Below are 21,546 nucleotides of genomic sequence, written 5' to 3'. Positions count from 1 at the left end.
GTCTGTAACTTATGGAAACAAAAATGTAATATGGTGTTCAGAATCTGTATTTAAATGTAAGCCACTTAGTCACATTTTAAGATTTTACTGATAGTTTTGAAAACGTATTAGTAAACCTTGAGCTTTTTCCACATCTGTCACATTACATATTGTTCATGTGATAAACCAATACAAAATACTGCATGATTTTAAAATGGAAGAAAATGATGCATAGTTTAAAAATTAATAAAAGTGAGATGTATTTATGCTCTACCTCCTTTACTTTGATGCTTCTAAATAAAATTCAGCGCAACTATTTCATTTCAGAAGTCAGCTACTTAATAGTCGGCGTGTAATATCAGGACTTTAAAGCAGGGTTGGGTTAAAAACTAATAAAGTCTCCCAGAGCGTTCTTCTGAAAACTCACTGTTTTCAGTCCAACACCTGAAAACGAAACGAGTTTTCAGGCTTGGTTGGGAGAATGTGTTTCTCTTTAACTTTATTTATATATTAGCACAACTTGCATTTTCTTTTCACATAAAACCTTAAAACGTACTTTGTAGTCGTAACGCCACAAATTCTGAAAAGGTTCAAGCAGTATGAACACTTGTGAAAGGAACTGTGCATTCCTTATCTAACTAACTTTTGTAATTAAACTATTATGACATATTTGCACCATATTCGGGCCGGGAAAACAATCCCGGCCTTCTGAATAAAAGATGACCACTGTTCCCACTGACTCCAGCTGCCCAGATGTAATATTTATGTTTCCACTAGTTTACAGAAACACAACAAATGTTCCGACTCAGAAATGTGTCGGTGGGGATGTAAACGCTTTTAGGATTTCACTAAAACATTCACGACAAAAAGGTAAGCCAGCTATGACAATTTAAGTAGAACGAGTGTGTTTCCTGTGTTTTACGCTTTAAATGAAACAAAGTTCAGTTGTCAGTGAACTCCAGTGCAATAATGCTTCACGTTCAGTAAGTACATATTATCATATTCAGTTAATATTTTCTACAAAGCTTTTTTTTTTTTTAAACAACATAGAGCCAGCACACACGTTTTCATTTTGGTAACATGATGGATTTACTAAACGGACCTTTCTGTGGGTCATGCTGAAGGAAATTATTTAAATTTGCATAAAATAACCTTTTACTGGTTGCTAATTATTTTGTTCTGTACTTTTCAAATGTCCTGAACACTTTCTCCCACTTGTTCATCGTTGCATAACAGACGGTCTGTTGAAGATAGTTAAGTTTTTTTTCCACCTTTTTTTCTCAATCCTATCANAATTTTTTGCCAAAATGTAAATGCTGCTTATATTTGCATCAGTGGCGACTGGCTAAACGGTTTTATTATTTGAAACCAAACACATGAACGTCTCTAATATGCTAATTTCAGCTGATCACACCAGATAAAAATAAATTCATTGAGCTTTAATATTTATTTCTAAAGCAATACTTTATTCATTCCTTGCACATCTAACCTGATTTTGTGAACAGGCCTTTTTTTTTTTTTCTTCAGACTGAATTTGTAAATATGTGCAGGACTGTGATTGAATAAGCTCGGTTCTCTGCAGTAAAAACTCGTGACGGCGGACGGAGACTCACTTGTTCGTAGAAGCCACTCAGAATTTGCACAAAACAAAATACTGTACCGACCTTAACATCTCATTTGCCTATTGTCGTGAGGCAAAATGCCTCCAGGTCGTTTTGTTGTGTTTCTCTTCGCTGTTGTGAAAAGTGATTAAAAACCTGCATGGGATGTGTGTTTTAGTAGAAAATAAAATTAACTTGTGAGCAATTGGTTCATGTTTTGTCCTTTGTTTTTCTTGATGTTGTTGCACTGATGATAGAAATTCATTTGAAAACCAGCGAGACGTCACAGCTGCTGATTATAGCGAAGCATCAGACTGTGTATTTTATGTACTTTTTAAAATTGTTTTAGTAAAAAAAAATCAAATACATTTTAAGGTTTTGTTGTTTGAGCAGGTATTATGACTTTACAGTGGTTCTGTATTTATGGATTCACTGTGAATAACTAATTATTCACAAAAAAATCCACCCATTTGCCAATTATTTTCACAAGACATCTCTAAAATATTTATAACAACATTCAGTTTGGGAAGCTTAATGTGATCAGTTTCTCTGATTTTACTCTTTATAGGTATATGTTTGAGTGAAATGAACGTTGTTCTTTTATTCTATGAATGACTGACAACATGTCTCTGAAGTTTCAAGCAAAAATGTATTTATTTGCAGAAAATGAGAAATGGTGAAAATAAGGAAAAAGACGCAGTGCGTTCAGACCTCAAATAATGCAAGGAAAGCAAGTTCATATTCATTAAGAAACAACAAAACTAATGTTTTAACTCATGAAGAGTTCAGAAATCAATATTTGGTGGAATAACTGGGAGGTTTTCAGTCGGGTCCCTTAAATCTGTGGTGAACTTTTACATTTATTCTGTAGAAATCAGTTTAATGATCTTAATAAACACTGAATCTGGAAACATTTGTAATTCTGACATGAACAACATGCAGGTCCATTGTTCTAAAATCAGATACAGGTTATATACAGATTTTTATAGATGTAGATTTTTGTTCATACGGGGTTTCATTCCCTCAGCTGTGAGCAGAGGCTGAGTCGGTGCTGCAGACTCGTCGTGAATCCATCTGGGGAATTGAATGGCACTCGGCAGATGTGCAGGCTTTGGGGACACATCAAGGAAAAACACATTAGAGAAGAGACTAAATGTAGAGATTCATTTTAAGATAAATTACCTCCAAGCTTTCTCTGCTCACACTAAGAAAAACATGTACGTTAGGATGTGTCTACATCCTAATGGGAGGTAGTGGCTTTGTAATGACGAATCCTTTATAAAGCTCAAAGCCTTTTTTTTGATGTCACTTAAAACTTTTTTCCACTTCATTGCCCACATAAAGTGAGATTTTCTCTTATTTCTGCGTTTACTTGCAGAAAATGAGAATCTCAACATTTCAGTTTTAATCTTCAAAAAGCAACAGAGAATAGTGGTCTGTAATTCTGGACAGCAGATTTTTTTCTTGTTTTATATAAATTGGGTAAATTCTCAGGTGCTCTCTCAGCTTGGTTTATCTTGCTCTAAAAAAATCTAGCTGTAAGGAAATTGCAGAATCTGTCTGTGCCCTTGGTTTGACAGCAGCAGCTACAATCTGCTCTGGATTTCATTACACTGTCTGATCGCAAAAAATAATCCCTTACCTGGCAGAGAGACAACACCTAAGGATAGTACGAAGAGTGGTTTATTAGATGTGGGAGCTTGTAGATCTCAGATGTGCTTATCAGCCGGCTGCCTGCTTCTTCGCTCTCTCTCTCTCTCTCTGTGTGTGTGTGTGTGTTTTTTTTCTCACATTGTCCAACCTCATTCCTCATGCAAAGGATGAATCATGTAGCAAAACCTGTTTGTCTACGATGCTGTTAGGCGGTGAGGGAGTCATCGTTTTCTCAGCACATATGCTTCATCTGCTGCTCCGATGGCACTGGGGATCCCAGTCACAGTGAGGCTTGTAAGTGTCGGCGTCACAGATGTTTTCTGTTTGCCGTAAGCGCGCGTGGCGTCCCGGCACAGACACAGGCTGGACACACCGCCGTGGTTCTGCATTGTCCATTTCAGAGTCCTGGTGGCTCACCTGAGGAAAAACTTTTGGCTCCTTGAATCATGGGTACAAGAGGACAAGCACTGGCTTAAATTAAGATTTTCTTAAAGGCTTGAATTGAATTGTTTGGAAGTACTCTCTGTTTTTAACAATCGGAATCGTCCAAACCTGCTTCCAAGTCTGTAACTTATGGAAACAAAAATGTAATATGGTGTTCAGAATCTGTATTTAAATGTAAGCCACTTACTCACATTTTAAGATTTTACTGATAGTTTTGAAAACGTATTAGTAAACCTTGAGCTTTTTCCACATCTGTCACATTACATATTGTTCATGTGATAAACCAATACAAAATACTGCATGATTTTAAAATGGAAGAAAATGATGCATAGTTTAAAAATTAATAAAAGTGAGATGTATTTATGCTCTACCTCCTTTACTTTGATGCTTCTAAATAAAATTCAGCGCAACTAATTCATTTCAGAAGTCAGCTACTTAATAGTCGGCGTGTAATATCAGGACTTTAAAGCAGGGTTGGGTTAAAAACTAATAAAGTCTCCCAGAGCGTTCTTCTGAAAACTCACTGTTTTCAGTCCAACACCTGGAAACAAAACGAGTTTTCAGGCTTGGTTGGGAGAATGTGTTTCTCTTTAACTTTATTTATATATTAGCACAACTTGCATTTTCTTTTCACATAAAACCTTAAAACGTACTTTGTAGTCGTAACGCCACAAATTCTGAAAAGGTTCAAGCAGTATGAACACTTGTGAAAGGAACTGTGCATTCCTTATCTAACTAACTTTTGTAATTAAACTATTATGACATATTTGCACCATATTCGGGCCGGGAAAACAATCCCGGCCTTCTGAATAAAAGATGACCACTGTTCCCACTGACTCCAGCTGCCCAGATGTAATATTTATGTTTCCACTAGTTTACAGAAACACAACAAATGTTCCGACTCAGAAATGTGTCGGTGGGGATGTAAACGCTTTTAGGATTTCACTAAAACATTCACGACAAAAAGGTAAGCCAGCTATGACAATTTAAGTAGAACGAGTGTGTTTCCTGTGTTTTACGCTTTAAATGAAACAAAGTTCAGTTGTCAGTGAACTCCAGCGCAATAATGCTTCACGTTCAGTAAGTACATATTATCATATTCAGTTAATATTTTCTACAAAGCTTTTTTTTTTTTTAAACAACATAGAGCCAGCACACACATTTTCATTTTGGTAACATGATGGATTTACTAAACGGACCTTTCTGTGGGTCATGCTGAAGGAAATTATTTAAATTTGCATAAAATAACCTTTTACTGGTTGCTAATTATTTTGTTCTGTACTTTTCAAATGTCCTGAACACTTTCTCCCACTTGTTCATCGTTGCATAACAGACGGTCTGTTGAAGATAGTTAAGTTTTTTTCCACCTTTTTTTCTCAATCCTATCACAGTTATTTTTTGGGGGGATTTGGGTTTTTGTAAGATATATATATATTTTTTATTTTATTCTGGACAATAAAGCTGTTTTTAGTGAATATTAGAACTAAAAATGTACAACAAAACTAATTGATGAAATTTCTCTTTCAAGAAATAAACTTTAGGGAGGTCAAAAATAAAACAGTCTGGTTTTACTTTATGAAAAATAGGCATGAATGTCACATGTTCCAAGTATTTCAGCTGCTTATTGTCTGACTGTTTCATTTGAAATGTTACGCGGAGTCGAGGGATTATTTCAGCCAGTTCTGCAGCTCCGCCTGGAACCAAACTCTCGGTTTGGGCAGAAATGGAGAAAACCGATTTGGTGAGCTTCAGAGGAATGCACTGTGCTCTGAATGTTATCAGTCTGGCTCAGTTAGAGGAAGCAGAAACCTGCAGGTGTTTGTTTTGCTTGATATCATCCAAAAAAAAAACAAAAAAACTTGAAAAGAATCTGAAATATTTTAGTGATTAGGCTGCTGACTTCTAATAAACAAGCTAAAGTTCATGAATAAACGTTTTTACTGAAGTGATTCAGAAGTAGAGCAAGGCCAGCTTCTCTCTGTGTGACTCCCGGGTCTGGGTCGATACCGTTCTTCCTGTCCAGCTTCTCAGGGTCACAAAAACCTAAAAACACGAGATTTTACTTCTAATCCCTCATCTTTGCTTTACGTTTTTAGGTTTTAACATGAAAAAACCATGTCGGTTTTCGTGAGAACATAACCTATCGACCTAATCAGGATATTAATATTTGTTTGATTGTTGTTCATCCTTTTCACTTCCTGTTAAACCTGCTGAAACAATAGACACACGTTTAGTACTTTGTTGATGCCACACGCCAATAGAGATTCAACTTTGCAAAACCTGCAGAGATCATCTGTAGATTTTCTTCAGGTTTTAGCCGTGAAAGCTGAAGATGGCCAAGGAAGAACGCTGATCCTTTTCTATGCTCAGATGCTTTAGGTCATTATTCAGCTGAAAGGCTCAACAGGAACCCACTAGATTTTTATTTTAAATAGTGTTGTTTTAGACTTTAAAATGTTTCCAGGGGCTTTAGAAGAGAAACATGCCAACATGCAAGGAGCATCTGAAGGTAGTCATGAAGACTTTGTGCTGTAAAAACAATAATTTTGTAATTTCTCATTCGTTTCCTCTGTTCAAAGAAAAAATTGGGTTAAATTAGAGCTTATCGAGAAAAGAAAAAAGCATTGTGTTAGCCAGAACAGCTGCTTGTATTTAATTTAATGTTGCTCTGTTCTTTTTGAAAGATTACTAAATGAGTAAATCTTTACGCCATTTGGAAATAAACTCAGTACAAAGAAGAAGAGCAAAGAAAATGTGTGTGTGTGTGTGTAAGAGTCAAAGGGATACAGAAGTCGTACTCTCAAGAAATTTGAGCAGAGAAGATATATTTTAAATTTCAAGAAAAAAAAATGAAGAAAAAATACATTTGCTAATTCTTACCCTGGGGCTCTTTGTGTCATATTAAATAAACTTTTTTTTCTCCTACGGTTGGAAAAGTACATTTTTACCACAGTGTGTCCAGAGCTGTCGCCTTCCCACTCTTCAGCTACCGCAAACCTTTTATTTTAGTACAGTCTTTACAGTATTGACACTTTTCGCCTGCACTTTCCTGTACAGTTCAAGACAATACAAAGGGTATAGGTCAAAGGTCAGATGGACACGGCCATGTCCCAGGATTGCGGGGACTCGTTAAAGCGAGGCCCCAGCAGCAGGGTGTTGGATCAAACTGCAGGACTATTCGAGTAAAAAAAAGAAAAAAAAAACAAAAAACAAAACATTGGCTTACAAGGGCACTGCAAATCTACATAAGCCATAAAAGCCATGCCACATTTACGCCCGACTGGGGCTAATTCTCTCTTAAAGGGACATGCGCACAGTTTACAAACAGAGGAGGCAAAAAGACTTCTGGGAAAGCAGCAGGGCTGGGAAAGTCTTCATAAACTGCACCCACTAATAATATCTGTTTGCATTTTTTTAAAGTGACTTTTGCTAACCAAAATAAATGGTTAATTTTGTACTGCTTGATCATTTTTTTTTAGATTATTTTTTTCTTAAACTAGACTGTATGATGATTTTTATTTTTTTTTTGATTTCACAAGTAACCCAATGTTCCCAACCCTGTAAAACAGTGAGCGTTGCAGACCAGTCACATGCACATGATGGGAAATGTTCAGCTAGACTCACGGGTGCTAACCTCTGACTCTCTGGCTGCTGGCTAAACGTCAAACCCCACAGCAGGCTGCTGTGAGGGGGAGCAGACCCACCCGCACGTCCAGCGATAGCACCATTTAACCAGAAATGTTGCAAAAAGGTGGGGTTTCTTTTCCACGTTGGGCCGTGTCCTGTGCTTTGACTGCAGCTGAAAGTTGCGAACGTTTCTCAGTTCCTGCGGACAGCAGAAGCTTGTCCCTTTGCGTCTATGAAGTCTGCGAACGATTGACAGTGAGCAATATGTGATCCTTTTTGTTTTTTTCTTTTTACAGCTGAGAGAAATTTTCTTTTTTTTTTTTCTTTTTTTTAAGTTGTTGTACATAATACGATTTGTTGCGCAAAAATGGGTATGCGCACAGACTGGAAGCATAATGTTGCAGAGAACATGCAATTTGAGTATACAGCAGAGCAAAAAGCGAAGCTTCCCACGGTTTTCTTGTCATGAAACGTCATCTGTCACTGTTTGTTTCGCTTCTTCAAGCACGCGTCTCTTTCTTCGAGTGTGGTTTGTTTCCCAGCAGGGCGTCGATCTCAGTGATGGTCTGTGGTGTCATTTGGGATAAAATCTGGTGGGAGGGGGGAAAGAAACAGCGCAGTTTGAATAGCACTCTAATATTTATCTGTTGCTTTAAACAACTGTGTCTATGTGTATGTGCATTGCCTTGCAGAGAAGCTCATGTGACTTGAACCTTTTCAAACATTGACACAATTAAAAAAAAAAAGTGATGTTAGCTTATTAAATAGTTCCCTGCTAAATACATAAAATAAAGCATATCAGTCTAATTAAATAAAACAATTAGTTTAATCAGCCTCAAACCCTAATGAGTCACTAAAAGATAAATCATTAAACTATTGGTAATCACACTAAAGGGATATTTCACTAGCAAGAAATAAATGAACAAATATGAAATCCAAAAAAGATTTAAGGAGGATTTTTAGTTGGGAATGAACGTTCAGGTTTTCTTGATACAAGTTCTCTCTTTCTTTTTCTCTCTCTGAGGTAAACTCATGGTTTATGAGCGTAATTTGCATTCTTCAGTCGCCCTTTTCTGTCTCGGAACCGGCTCTGGCTTCTTGCTCCAGGTTCCTTCGGGTCTTGGCCTCAATAATCACCGGCGGCTCAGACAAGCCGCGGTTTGCCCGAGGAGGTTTCCTCGAGGCCGGAAGGCTGTCTGCTGCGTTGTAAGAAATGCGAGAAAGAAAAGTTCCTCGAAAAGATTTGGGAGAATGAAAACAGCACAGCCAAATTTTGAGCTAGTTCGGATTTGTTCGTTGACTGGACTGAGCTCTTCCTCATCACTCTTCTTTGAAAGGTGTAAGGAAAAATAAGCAGTCATATTTAAAAAAAACAACAACCATTTGTTCAATTCAGTATAGAGAATTCATAACGTTCCCGGTTAGAGTACCGCCCTCCGGACCGGCAGGTTCCTTCAGAGTCTGAGATTTTACATGTGAAAGATATTCACATGTGTTTTTAACATTTTATCAAAGCCCCTCCACTGCATGTTGGATAATCTCCAGAACAGGAAATAAAACTTATTTAGTTTGATACACAGAATGATTTTTCTCAGTTACTTTTCTCGAATCATTTTTGACATTAGCAAAAAAGTAAGTTAATTTTTCAAAACAACTCATAAAACCAGCAAAGCACCGTGGATTACCTACAAATTGAATTGTTTTTTTGTTGAGTTGATGTTTTTGTTTAGTTTCGTTTTTTCTTTCTGTTGCCTTTCATGTATATTTCCTTCTATTGTATGTAATTGTTTTGTTTTTAACGAAATTAATATCAAACTAAAAAAAGAACAATTTCCTCTATCAGTGAGCATATCAGAGCCTCAGACTGACAAGTTCAGTTAACTCAGTCAAAGTGATTAATTTGTCGTCAATATAATAGTTTAGTATACAGAGATATATAGTTTTTCTGCTCTGCCCAAGTCTTTTGCAGCCTCTAAAAGCTTTTCTTGGATAAACAAAAAATAATGTGACGAAATCTGGAGGTATTCAAGTGGTATCAGCATTTTTGCGAGGCTCAGCTGAAAGAATACAGAGAAAAAAAGGAGAAACGTTTTACCCGGAGAGCGCCGAGGTTCTCCAGTAGCTGGTCAGTGTTAGAAACACCCAGAAGCACAGAGCTGACACCCTCACTTCGCAAACACCAGGCTGCAGAAGATAAACACAAAACCATGAGCTGCTGACGTACTTTGAAGCACTTTTCCTTATTCCTTCAGTGCGCAGGATCCGAATGCCAAATTTGCAAAAACTGGCCAGAGTTTGAGAAAAAGCTAAACGATGTTTGCATTTGGTGTGGCGATGATGGCACAGCTGAGAACATGCTAATGCAACTTTCCAGAGGAATATAGAGAGTAAATCAGATGAGATGATCTGATGAGGAACATCACAGTAAACAGCTACCAAAGATAAAAAAAAAACAATTAATGAAAGTGCACTTTAAATAGATACAGGACAAATCTTTGTCTCGACAGCTTCTGAAGATCAATAGGGGGGAAAAAAAAAATCTAAAAATACCCAGAAATGTTTTCAGAATCAAACATTTAAGATTGTAAGATAAAAAAACTTATCCCGAGGTCTCACAAATTAAAATAAGAAATGATGAGTAGTGTAGTTAAACACCAGCTTATTATGATCATACTAATAACAAGTCAGTATCTGTCATTGGATGAGAGCGAATAGCCCCAATAAACAACTGCTTACCTAAACCTGACCATGTCTAACCTGAAGGAAGGCACCTGATGTAAAATCTACCAGATTTCAGACACGACTTTCTTCTCACACGTCACTGACATGAAAGTGGACGTGTTTTATGTTGTCGTCATGAAACCAGACCCTTTGTCGTGGTACCTATGGCTAACTGTGCGGCGGTGCAGCCCAGTCTGTCTGCCAGCAGATGGAGCTCCTTGATTTTCGCCAGCTGCCTTCTGCCTTCCTCGCTGTTCACTCGCTCCTTCAGCCACTGGTATCCCTTCAGCAGAGGCAACATTGAGGAAAATCAGTGACTTTTGCATGGGCATACTGCTGAGGTAGAGAAACATAACCAGGCTTATTCTGAGCGAGAGAAGCCCCCGACGAGAGCCGCTTAAATCAAACTGACCTTCATCGCTGCTCTGGAGCACTCGGGCACGCCGTCGCTGTACTTCCCTGTGATTAATCCACAAGCAAGCGGAGACCAGGTCATCGCCCCCACACCTGAGAGAGAGCGAGAGAGAGAACAGTGAAACAAAACGAAGCCTTTATTAAACTCATCCGAGTGGCCAAAGCTGTAGGACCGTGGACGCCTCACCGATCTTGTGGTAGAGTTCAGGAAGCTGCACCTCCACTTTGTCCCTCTGGAAATAGTGATACTCTGCCTGCTCACACACAGGTGGGATCAGGTTGAACTGACGTGCCACGGAGTACGCTTCCTGGAGGCCGAAACAGAGCCAGAATGAGCACAGAGGAGAGCTGAAAACAGTGAATTAGTATCGACTGCGGTTTTCTGAGTGTGCACCATGATCTCCATTGCGCTCCAGCGGGAGGTTCCCCAGTACATGGCCATGCCCTGGTTTATTACAAATGTCATGGCCCGAACAATCTCTGCAAAAATCACAGCATTAAGCCGGTTATTAAAGAACACACCTCTTGAAGTTACGCTTTATTGACAAATATGTTAGATGCGTCTAAAACGGACCTTCCATCGGACTGTTCACGTCATTTCTGTTGGCAAAAACTAAGTCCACATAATCGAGTTGGAGCCTTGATAAGGATCCTCGTAAACCTGAAAAAACATTTAGATTGATACACTTAATTAGGCACAAATGTGTTTTAAGAAAAACGTTTTAATTTGCTGCTGATAACCACATAAGAGCAATGTACACAGGTAGCTGTAATGTTCACATAGATCTTTAGTAAAACTGTTAACAATTGAAAAAAAAGGGGAAGTTTCATGAAGAAAAGCTCTGAGATGAACATTGATCTCATCATTCAAAACATTTTGAATGACATGCAAGTTGCTACATTTTAAAGAAGATGCAGCCTCCCAGGTTTTGGAGAAGACATTTTACTTTGACTAGAATTAGTGAAAAACGGGGAAAAAAATTAAATTGTTTTCTGCAATTGATAAAAGCATAAGCACCGATATTTAGTGTATTTTTTTGTTCAACCTAGCAGCTAGCCAACATCAACATTCATCAGTTTTGTAATACTTAAAAAACAAACACGTGTTACTGTGTTTTAATTATTAAAAATACATTAAAAAAAATGTTAAGGCTTTTTTAATTCAACTAAGAAATTTAGGCAGGCGTGTCGCAAAAGATGCCAAAACGACGTAGAAGGAGAATCTAACATGGAAACTGCTTTTGTGAACATTTTATGAAAAATGGCCTTTTGAAAATTAATTAGAACCTTACCAATATTTATTAGAATTTCTGCTCATTTTTTGTATGTTTTTATTGAGATTTTGATCATTTCTCTGGTGTGGAGATCCAAGTGTTCGAGGTCTGAAGGCCACCTTCCCATCACCCTAATTTTTAGACTCTTTGCTGGAATAAAGCCATGATTCAGTCTAATCTAAAACATTAACATTATGTCCAGTCAGAAGAAACATGTTGATTGAATTTAGAAATTAACTAGAGCCCTGTCCCTTATTCTTATACAGATTATTAAAAGTCACATGGTCACATGTAGTTTTTATCGTTCAATTTAAACAAAACTGAACTCCTTTCTACTGGAGGAAAGAAATGAATTTCCTTTTATTTGTTTGGATTATGTTTTTTAGGCTCTCTGACATTTTAACACGCTGACATACTGTGCTTTATATTTCTCCTCTGCTATTCTGTATGTTCTAATTTAAGCGTAATGAAAAGAGAAGAGACTCAGACGTTCTTGTAGGTTAAAATACTTGAATGCTAAGAGCAGAATGTGTCTCACCTTCAATGATGTGCTTTCGGGAGAGTCCTCGCTCTGTTTCTGCTCTGTGCAGTGATAAAAACAGACAATAAGGTTATATGGAAAGTATTGAAGAAACAATAAATCCTTAGAGTTGGACTTACTGGCCTCCCCAGTAGATTTTTGTTGTGATGACAAAACTCGAGCGCCTAAAAAAGGGACACAAATGTGAGTTTTCATCTATAAACCCTAAAGAAAGAGAGCAGATTTTAACTTGGCTTATTTCTTATCATCAGGTGGAATAAGAAGTTTTAAAGTTCAAAAAGGAATATTCCCTCTGTTCACTGTGTTGCAGTGAAACTTGAGTAACAAGGTTCTGATCTGGGAGTTTATTCACATATTGTATGATGTTTATTTAATGGTTTTATAGTTTGCATTAGGTCAAAGCTCTATAGTTTTCTAAAGTGCATACATTTCCCTTGAGATTGGGTTTAAAAGCAATGTGATGCATTTAGAGGAGGGATTATCAGCAAATGTTTAAGGTGAATTAACAACAAAAACAACATTTGTAGGCATTTTACATCTATGTGAGTCAGACAGAAAAAAATGATCAACATCACCTCCACCCTTTCTTTTTGATAATGTTCCCCAGGGTGATTTCCGCTCTGTGGAGAAACAAATCAGAGATTAGTCTTTTCTTTTTTTATTTTTTTAAATCCTGCGCTTGCTTGAAACCATTCGGAAATTCTGCATATTTTTGGTACATAGATGTACACCCTTCTTGGTTTGTTTTTCACAAAAAAGAATGAGAAAAAGAATTGCTGAAAAGATGGAAGAAAAGAGTCTGACCTTCCAGAGGCGTAGACCTCTGCCGTGTCAAACAGGTTGACTCCATTTTCATAAGCCAGGGCCATCAGGTTCTCCGCCATCTGTGGGAACGCAAGCAATCAGGAAAGTTTGGAGACAACCGACACGTTCACGGCAGCACATGAAAGTTATACAAGTAGAAATAAAATCCCTACAGAAATGTGTTAGTTCTGCAAAACCCAGTGGGAGAGGAAACAGAAACCAGCAGAGCTGCGCTCACCTCATCAGAGATCTGAGACCCAAATGTCACCCAGGTGCCTGAATAGCAGGAGACGGCTCGTTGGTGTGGAGGATTTTAAAGAGAGATTAATTTTTCAGTGCCTTCAAACCAACTTACCTAACCCAAGGCAGGATACACGAAGGCCGGACTTCCCCAGGTTCCTGCGAAACAAAACAGAGACAAACCACTTCATGAGCGGACATTTAGTTTTTTGATCATTTGTTTGTCTTAAAGCTAAACTCAATATATCGGATGAACAACATGACAAAAAAGAAAGAAAACAAAAGCCTTAAAATGTTTATTGCAGTGAAAAAAGTACAAAGGCAGGTGCAGAAAATTGAACATTATTTAAAAGAATTATCATCAGAAAGTGAGACTGCCTGTTTAAACCCTGTATTTGAGCCTTCAGGTACGGCAAATTGATGCCAAAAAGCAGTCATTTTAGAGAAGCAAATGTTGTTGCCAATCAATCTGGCAAGGTTCCTACATCCACTTCCAAAAAAAAAATGTTTGTATCCAGCAGTGAGAAACATTATTCACACCTGGAAACTATTCAAGACAGCTGGACAACTATCTGAAGCACGAAAACAAATCCACAGAAGAGCTGAGAAAGGAAGAAATCAGGGCTTTTTTTGGATTTACTCAGTCAGGGTGCAAGTATTAATCAGGCTCAAATGTTGCATCTGACCTAAACAAAGTAAAACCCTTCACAAGGGACAATGATCGCTGACTCATGAACTTCACTAGATGAAAGAGACAGAAAAGAAGAGAAAAACACTTAAAACAATAAAAAAAATTGTCTGTATAATTTTCTTTAAAGGGAGGTAATGTGTATTTTCCAAGCACATACTGCCATTTTACAGCACAATCAAGAAACTATCAAGGTTTCTGCCAGTGTATTATAAGCCTGGCGGGCCACCAGGCTTTACTTATGCCACCACCAGACTAATTATTGATCATTTATTTAGGTTTTTAAAAACATGTTTGCATTTTTTTAAGACTGTATAGTTGGTGTTCAGGTATCAATCTTCCAATATTCCAATAACACATAATTATCAAGTGATATTTTCAAATTTCCCGTCAATTTTAAACATTTTTTAACTCAATCACGACGGGATGCTGGATGAACGACTGCCCTGGAGCCCAACCACTGGGCTTAGCAAGTTTTCTGGGAAACCTTGAACTATGTTACCTTCACTTGTGTAAAAATATACATCAAATAAAACTTAAAAGAAATTTGAATTCGCAATTTAACTCCTTGAAATTGGGCATCTGTCTCTTTAAGAAGCTCCTGCTCTTTCCATCACTCCTTTCATCACAACAGCGTTCCTCCATTCAGCCTTTGACGTCGTTCTGAGGAGCGTTGCACTGAGGAGTCATTCTTTATCATCTGCTGATGAGCTCAGCAGATGCATAGCTTCACCAGGTGTTTGCTACCTGCTGCTGCCGCTAGTCTGGAGGAGCACAGGGCGGAGATCGGTGAGAGCAAGCGTTTCTGCACCCTGAGCGGTTGCCATGGGAGATTAAAGGATCAAAGCAACAGTCCAGTCATGATTTTGACGAGGGAATAACATTATAACATCACTTAAACCTCAAAAAAGTGGATTTTACATAATACTAATGCTTAACGTCAAAATTAAGAGATACTTTGTATCAAAGTGACAAAATGAGGAAGAGTTAAAAAGGTGTAAGAACCTTTGCATGGCATTGAATGCTATCCCTATTCTAGGCATGAACTCTTCCTCTGCAGCTAAAGTGAAAGTCTGTTCTGCCCGAGGTTAAGTTTGATACCTCTGCCTAATTATTTTTGAATAGGCGACCTTTATTCATTATATGTGAACAGTTGTGTGGGTCACTAAAACCACTCCGGGGGGAGCTGGAGATCAGCTCCTGCTAAAAGATTCTCTGGTCTTTACTATAAATGACCCAAAATGCCCCCATAAGCTATAGAGGAGTCCATTACCCAGCTTGCCACCTCTGATTATCCAGACAGCAGAGTGTTGAAGGCTTTGGCAGGGAGAAGCAGAGAGATGCATCTCAAACAGCAGCTTGTGCAGCTGAAGCTGACGTGGGCTTCATGCTTGCTCTCCTCCTGTTCCTCCTCCTTTAAGCTCGCTCTCCCCCATCCCAATTAGCCGAGGAGCCAGCTGGAGGGACAGCAGAACTGCGGTGAAACTCATCGCTGCTCGTCGTTTCATCTCCTCCCCTCCTCTGCCTGTCTGCCTGCGTCCGCACACAAACGGCCAAATGCAGACAGACAGACTGTCAAAGCATTTAGACACAGCCAAACGAGTCCCGCTTTTATTGTCCCGGTCTATTTTTAAATGCTGGACGTGGAACTATTTTTAGGCCCCCCCCTGCATATGTAAGCGTTTGCGTGTGTGCAGCATTTGTCGGTGTATGTGCGCTGCGCGTGTGGGTGTCAGATGCAAAGTGTTTATGCCATTGCATTAAACCACGTCAAAATACCGCGCAGGTGAAAGGTCGGGGATGACAGATGAAGTGAAATGTGTTTGCGGGCCTGGTGCGTCGCTAAATCCTTGTATGGTGATCTGGCTCTGGTTCATCAGGCAACAACAGCTCTGCTCCTTTCACACTGAGGGAGTTAATGTAAACAAGTGGCTTTTCTTTCAAAGCAGATGTCAGATCAGTTATTTATTCATATTTTCACTTGTTTTAAATCGGTTTATCTGTCTTCATTTCTTTCTTTTTTCACATAACGGTATGATGCGAGGTCGCTGGCTTTCTTTGCATGCAACTGGCCGCATAGTGAGCCCAGTAAAATAAAATACTTTCCCTGCCTGCGTGGATTTTAAGCTAAACATTCAGTTCTTCCTGATGGGAATCAGCGGACTCGTTTGCAACAAAAAGTTTAGTTAGGGAGCCAGCAGCACGCCAGTCAGAACATGTGTGTTTAGGGCCATCATCCTTTACGAACATCCTGTTGGGTCCAAGGATGTCCTGCAACTTTTAGATCTGTCTGTCCGTCTGCACACCTGAGTTAAATAATGAGGTCGTTATCAGGACTCTGGAGAACTTGACTTCATCCTGAGGAGGAAATTCAGACATTTGATAAATCTGTGTTGGACCAGGGACATCTTAAAGTTGCAGGACGTCGTCCCATAAAGACTGAATCTAGTTTTCTTTTTCATTGCTCCATCCACTTAAAGCTACCAAAATACTGCTCACTGCTGCCACCACCAGGCTTAACAGGTAGTGCATTGTTTTTTTTTGAAACCCTTAAATTAACTTCTTCAAACATATTTATTGTCTTAAGAAGCTCAATATTTGCCTCATTTGACTATAAAGACCTAGGGATAAACAAAGCTGGCTGAAAATAAGAATCTGGGATGGCCCAATCCCTGTTGTAAATTTGAAGGGGTATTTTTATGATGTTTGGGTTTTTGTAAAAGAAAAAACAACCAATAAAAATAAATAATACCATTTATGATAAGAGGACAGGACAGAAGTTCATTTATACCAACAAGAAGTGCATGTTTCTCTGCAATATTTTGAGAGTTTTAACACTTTTTCAGTTAGAGAAACTGGAGTGTATCGTTTCTTCTTTCCAAAATTCATTTGCAGTGAAATCACTTCACTGTTGGGGGGGCGGAAAAAAAAGTTGTTCAAATGCATAATTAAAAGCCTACATTATTATCCCTGTAGCTAAATTTCTAAGCTGAATGTGCGTGCAGTCGCTCTGAGAGAAACTTTCAGGAAAACTGTAAGGTGTGTTCCATTTTCGCAGCCTGTTATTTAGCCCAAGGCTGTCTTCCAGAGGCGAAGCATAACACCACCAGCCTCTTTCCATACTTTCCTCTTCAAACCGCTCCACAATGACAAACACAAAGGTTATTATGTGCGACAAGCACAAAAACAAAACATGAGTCAGCATTAGGAGAATGTCAAGCATCCAAGAGAGCCGTTACACAACTGCAAGTCTGTACGCTAACATCCAATATGCCCGTTAAGGATGGGAGTGCGTGATGCGAGTGTGTGGCGTGTTTTGCCGAGCGTTGCGAGTTATTGCATTGTTGCCGGGAGCAGAATGCAATGGCGTGCAGAACTGGGCGAACTGTCCTGATTGCCGTGTCCCATAAAAATCTTATTTTGTTTGTTTGTTTCTGGGCAGCGGAGGACGTCATTGTTCCTGTGTGTGACAGCTAACCCTTCCACTGCCTTCCCCCCTACACACACACACACACACACACACACACACACACAACCATCCTCTTCCTCCTCCTCCTCCCACTCTTAACTCCACAGCTCTCTGCAGTGCTGCAGTCTGCTAAATTACTATCAGAGAGTCTGGAGAGACACATGCTCACTCCTTTCCTCTCGCCACCTCCTTCATGCCTTTTCCACTGTATCACCAGCGCACACATTCGCACACACGTCAGCAGACTGCTCAGCCCATATTTTGAAAAAAAAGAAGAAAAAAAAAGAAAACGGACAAAATCCTTAATGTGCAGGCTGACAGTTGTGAACGTTCACGCTCAGTGGGAATTGCGCTGGAACGCAGGGACAGATCTACATGTGGACACGCATGAATGCACTCGTGAGCAGGGCACACAGATGCTTCTCTGTGGCCTCTGAAAGTGTGGCTTCCTGCATTCTCCTCCTGTGGTTGTTCATTCATTTCTGCTTTCCTGCTGCCATACATCACAATATCCAAAAAAGATGATTACAAAGACCGGGATCTTCCATGCATAAATTGTTAATGAGGGGAAAAGGAAAGAGACACAGGAGAAGTAGACACACACACACACACACACACACACACACACGCACACAGGTGCGTTGTCATGGTGTAGTCAGCATTTTAACCTGTGCTGACATTTAAACTTAGTTCTCACCCCACACAGAAGGAAGGTGCTGGATACAGATGGTTAGGTGCAGATGATGGAGATTTTCTTTTTCCCCTTGCAGTTGTCATAAAATGCCACACACATGCTGAGCAGGCTTTTCTCCAGAGGGAAGCACATCTAGATATTAATAACAACCATGTGTGTGTGTGTGTGTGTGTGTGTGTGTGTGTTGTTGCTTATACGAGCATTTTCTGAACACTAGCTGTGGGAAGATGGTAGAGAGTCTGCTGTCTTTTAATAACGCCGTGTTCCAAGCTCTAAAGGGTCAGTTCGCCCAAAATTAGATTTTTTTTCTCACATCCTGAATGTTATTTTTTAAAATATTTTTGCCACCTGTTCATGGTTTTCAAACTTATTAGCTCCACTCAGAGATGGGAGGAGGGGAGCCATCGCGTCGGTTCTGTTCTGTTTATTCTGGATTTGGACTTCTCCACATTTTCACATCCGCAGAACTTCACTTTATTTATTTACTTACGGGATTTTATGTGATAATACTTTAGATTAGTAGAAAATCAGAACTATCTAAAAAACTGTGGCATGCATTTGCATTCAGGCCCCTTTTAAGCCAATTCTCAGATATAACATACAACACAGCACCTTGGAATCTATTAGTGTCATTTAATCACAGGATAAAAACATCTGAGATCCCGTATTGGCTGCTTTGAAAATGTCAGCCACTAGTTTTCAAGTAGTGGTGCATTTTTCTGTGGAAGTCCAGAAATATGTGAATTTCTTTCAAATAATTTGGAGTTACGTTCGACAGAAAAATACGAAAATTGGTGGGCTTGTAGAGAAATTAGATAAAATAAAATTAGATAAGAAAAGCTGTTAGTGGGATTAAAAAAACTTGACATTGAGTTTTAGGTTCACAACCCTAAATCTACACCCAGAGCGTATAGATTGGAAAAGATATAATTTTATGCACATGTGCCATCTGTAGTTAAAGTCTGGTTTTAAATCAGAATCCTCTTCAGAATTAGGTGCTGGTCTAATACATCCATCTATCTATCCATCCATATAATACAGTTAATACCACAATTCCTAAAAAGTAATCTTCTTTTTTGAACACAATGCAGCGTCAAAATTAAACAGACAAAGCCAGTCCTTCAGCTCTTTAGCAGTTTCTGTGGGAACTTATTTTATTGGCTGGACTAGACTGTTTAATTCTGACACGAGGGTTTTGTTTAAAACTCAAACTATTTATAAACTGTTTGGCTCAACACTTGTTTTTTTTTTTTTTTTTTGCGTGTAATGTGAAGATATTTTATTCTGAGATGTACAAAAGACAGTTTTACAAGTGGGTCTGTACTATTTATAAAATACACATGCTGAGAGTGAAGCAAGTGGGAAAAAGGCCAAAAATCGCTCACTTTCCCTCGCATGCAGCCATAGACACACAATCTCAGCCGCCCTCCTCCGATTCTACAGTAACCATAACATTTTCTCGGCCGTCGTGACTCCTCTCAGCTCAGAATACATTTATTAAAGCCGCCTGGCATTGGGAGATATTTTTATGGTAATAGACCTTTCAAAAAAAAAAAAAGCATATTAATAAATGCGTGTGTGGCTCCGTCCCTGGCTGAAGACGGGGACGGAACATCAAGTCAATTTCAGAGTCATATCCACAAGTTCAAGAGTTAATAAAATTGATTGTGTGAGAAGGTCACCACCCTGGACAGAGGAAGACAAATACATTAATGTGTCGTTTTCCCTAGACGGCTACCTCGTATATGACAACTCAATGAATTAAAAACGATGAAAAATAGCCAGTGGAGTGGAGTTTATCCTTCACTTCTGTTGTTTACTGAAGCCTCACTGATCTAAACAGTTCTGCTGCTTTGGAGTCGTTTTATTTTAAACTCTGTGTTTATTTTGAGGAGTTTAAAGTCGGGTTGAATTCAGACTTTGCTTAAGGTTCTCAAGAGGAAAATGTTTTCTCAAACTGCCACGCAAGGCGTTTCCTTATGTGGTACTCAGAAGACGTAGAGTTTTCTCGATTGTTCAATAACTTCATATTTGTGTTTTGAATTGCCTTGTGGCTGAAATGTGCTATAAAATAAACTTAATTGATTTAGGAATGTACAATGTACAAAGATAATGCAGTCAGGATATCAGGATATTCTGTTAATGTCAATTGCCTTTTTATCTTTGGGAAGGAAAAAGATGTGTTAGAAAAGAATATTTTAGTAACCGATATTTACAGATTATTGGTCTACAGATTATATTTACGATTAATCGAGTAATCAGAATAATCTCTCTCTCTCTTTCTCTCTCCTGTTTTTATCTGCTCACCTGTATAAATACACTGGCATCGTTCTTCCCGCCGTTCGCTTTCACACAGTCGCCTCGCGGAGGACAAAAGCTGCAAAAGCTGCCGTACCTCAAGCATTTCGACAAACAATTTAAGATTGCTCACCGGTCCCCAGAAATCGATAAAAACCCGTAAAATTCGACGCTACGCTGCTAGCACTTAGCAACAACTTACAGGTGGAAATGAGAGCGCTGCCCAACGCAAATAATGACCCGGCCATAAAATGGTGCGCTAAATACTAAAACATAATTTGACAAAGATAAATTTTCCTTGAGGAATTTTAATAATCGAGGTACTCGAATCATTCGAGGAATCGTTTCAGCCCTAACAAGGAGACTGTTAGCTAGTTTTACTCCTTTTTCGTTGGACTAACTTCAGAGAGAGCTTTCTCTCGTCACAATCCGTCAGTCTCTGAGGAAAAGGTTGCTCTTCCTCTCTTTCAGTTGTGAGATGTTTGAGGCATTTCTTCAATGGATATCCAGCTTGAAGTCACCCAACACCCTCTGATGGTTTCCTAGGTTCAGGACGTCCCCATTTCTTAAATATAAATCAGCCGTTTGTGGATTCATTGGTATGTTTGGAGCTCATGTCATGCTTTTTACATACTAAATCTCATTAATGTGAACATGGCAAACTGTCTTCTAAATAAATGATGGACGCTTCATTAAGTGGAATAATTGAGGGGCGTCACGTGGAGAAGTGATTAGGGCGGGTGAAACATCCCGAGTTCGACTCCTCATCCTCACTCCTCTCTGCCCACTGCCTGTCTGATTACCGTTTAAAAAAGGCCACAAAGTGCAAAGCGCCATCCAGATGCTGTCAGCGTGTGACTTAAGATAAGCGTTCGCTATTAATATAAGTCTTCAGCAGGGAAAAAGTGCTTAAATTGGTGCTTGTAGGGTGGCACTTGGTTCTAAAAATATTATTTGGGACAAAAACAGTGAAATGCTACTAATATGCAGCCACACAGAAGAGCAACTGGCTAACGATGCTAATGTGAGAGAATGGACATCAGATGTAATTACACCCCCTCCCTTTTCTGTTTGTTTATTTGCTTCCATTTTTCTTATC

At 39.0% G+C, this 21,546-nt stretch overlaps 1 protein-coding gene and 1 long non-coding RNA gene across 3 annotated transcripts in view; one reads left to right on the top strand and one right to left on the bottom strand.

Annotated features, from left to right (window-relative positions):
• The first annotated feature begins 5,103 nt into the window (after window positions 1–5,103).
• Window positions 5,104–6,880, top strand: LOC107836872 (uncharacterized). The gene is made up of 2 exons (XR_001662848.1): window positions 5,104–5,798; window positions 6,019–6,880. It is a non-coding gene; the product is annotated as an uncharacterized LOC107836872 (long non-coding RNA).
• A 760-nt stretch (window positions 6,881–7,640) lies between these two features.
• Window positions 7,641–21,546, bottom strand: part of LOC103141750 (voltage-gated potassium channel subunit beta-2) — a 25,832-nt gene continuing 11,926 nt past the window's right edge. For both annotated transcript variants that reach the window (XM_016674367.1, XM_016674365.1), the window contains exons 2-14: window positions 13,414–13,457; window positions 13,297–13,334; window positions 13,059–13,138; window positions 12,830–12,874; window positions 12,374–12,418; window positions 12,252–12,295; window positions 11,014–11,100; window positions 10,834–10,919; window positions 10,627–10,747; window positions 10,438–10,532; window positions 10,188–10,308; window positions 9,400–9,488; window positions 7,641–7,894 (exon numbers count right to left, since the gene is read on the bottom strand). In XM_016674367.1, the coding sequence (XP_016529853.1) occupies window positions 7,805–7,894; window positions 9,400–9,488; window positions 10,188–10,308; window positions 10,438–10,532; window positions 10,627–10,747; window positions 10,834–10,919; window positions 11,014–11,100; window positions 12,252–12,295; window positions 12,374–12,418; window positions 12,830–12,874; window positions 13,059–13,138; window positions 13,297–13,334; window positions 13,414–13,457 (985 nt within the window). In that variant the 3' untranslated portion in view covers window positions 7,641–7,804. The remainder of the gene's footprint in view (window positions 7,895–9,399; window positions 9,489–10,187; window positions 10,309–10,437; window positions 10,533–10,626; window positions 10,748–10,833; window positions 10,920–11,013; window positions 11,101–12,251; window positions 12,296–12,373; window positions 12,419–12,829; window positions 12,875–13,058; window positions 13,139–13,296; window positions 13,335–13,413; window positions 13,458–21,546) is intronic.

Source organism: Poecilia formosa, unplaced genomic scaffold (assembly GCF_000485575.1).
Source record: "Poecilia formosa unplaced genomic scaffold, Poecilia_formosa-5.1.2 Scaffold3, whole genome shotgun sequence".
NCBI lineage: Eukaryota > Metazoa > Chordata > Actinopteri > Cyprinodontiformes > Poeciliidae > Poecilia > Poecilia formosa.
Note: the sequence above shows the minus strand (reverse complement) of the source record. Positions and strands in the feature narration are given on the sequence as shown.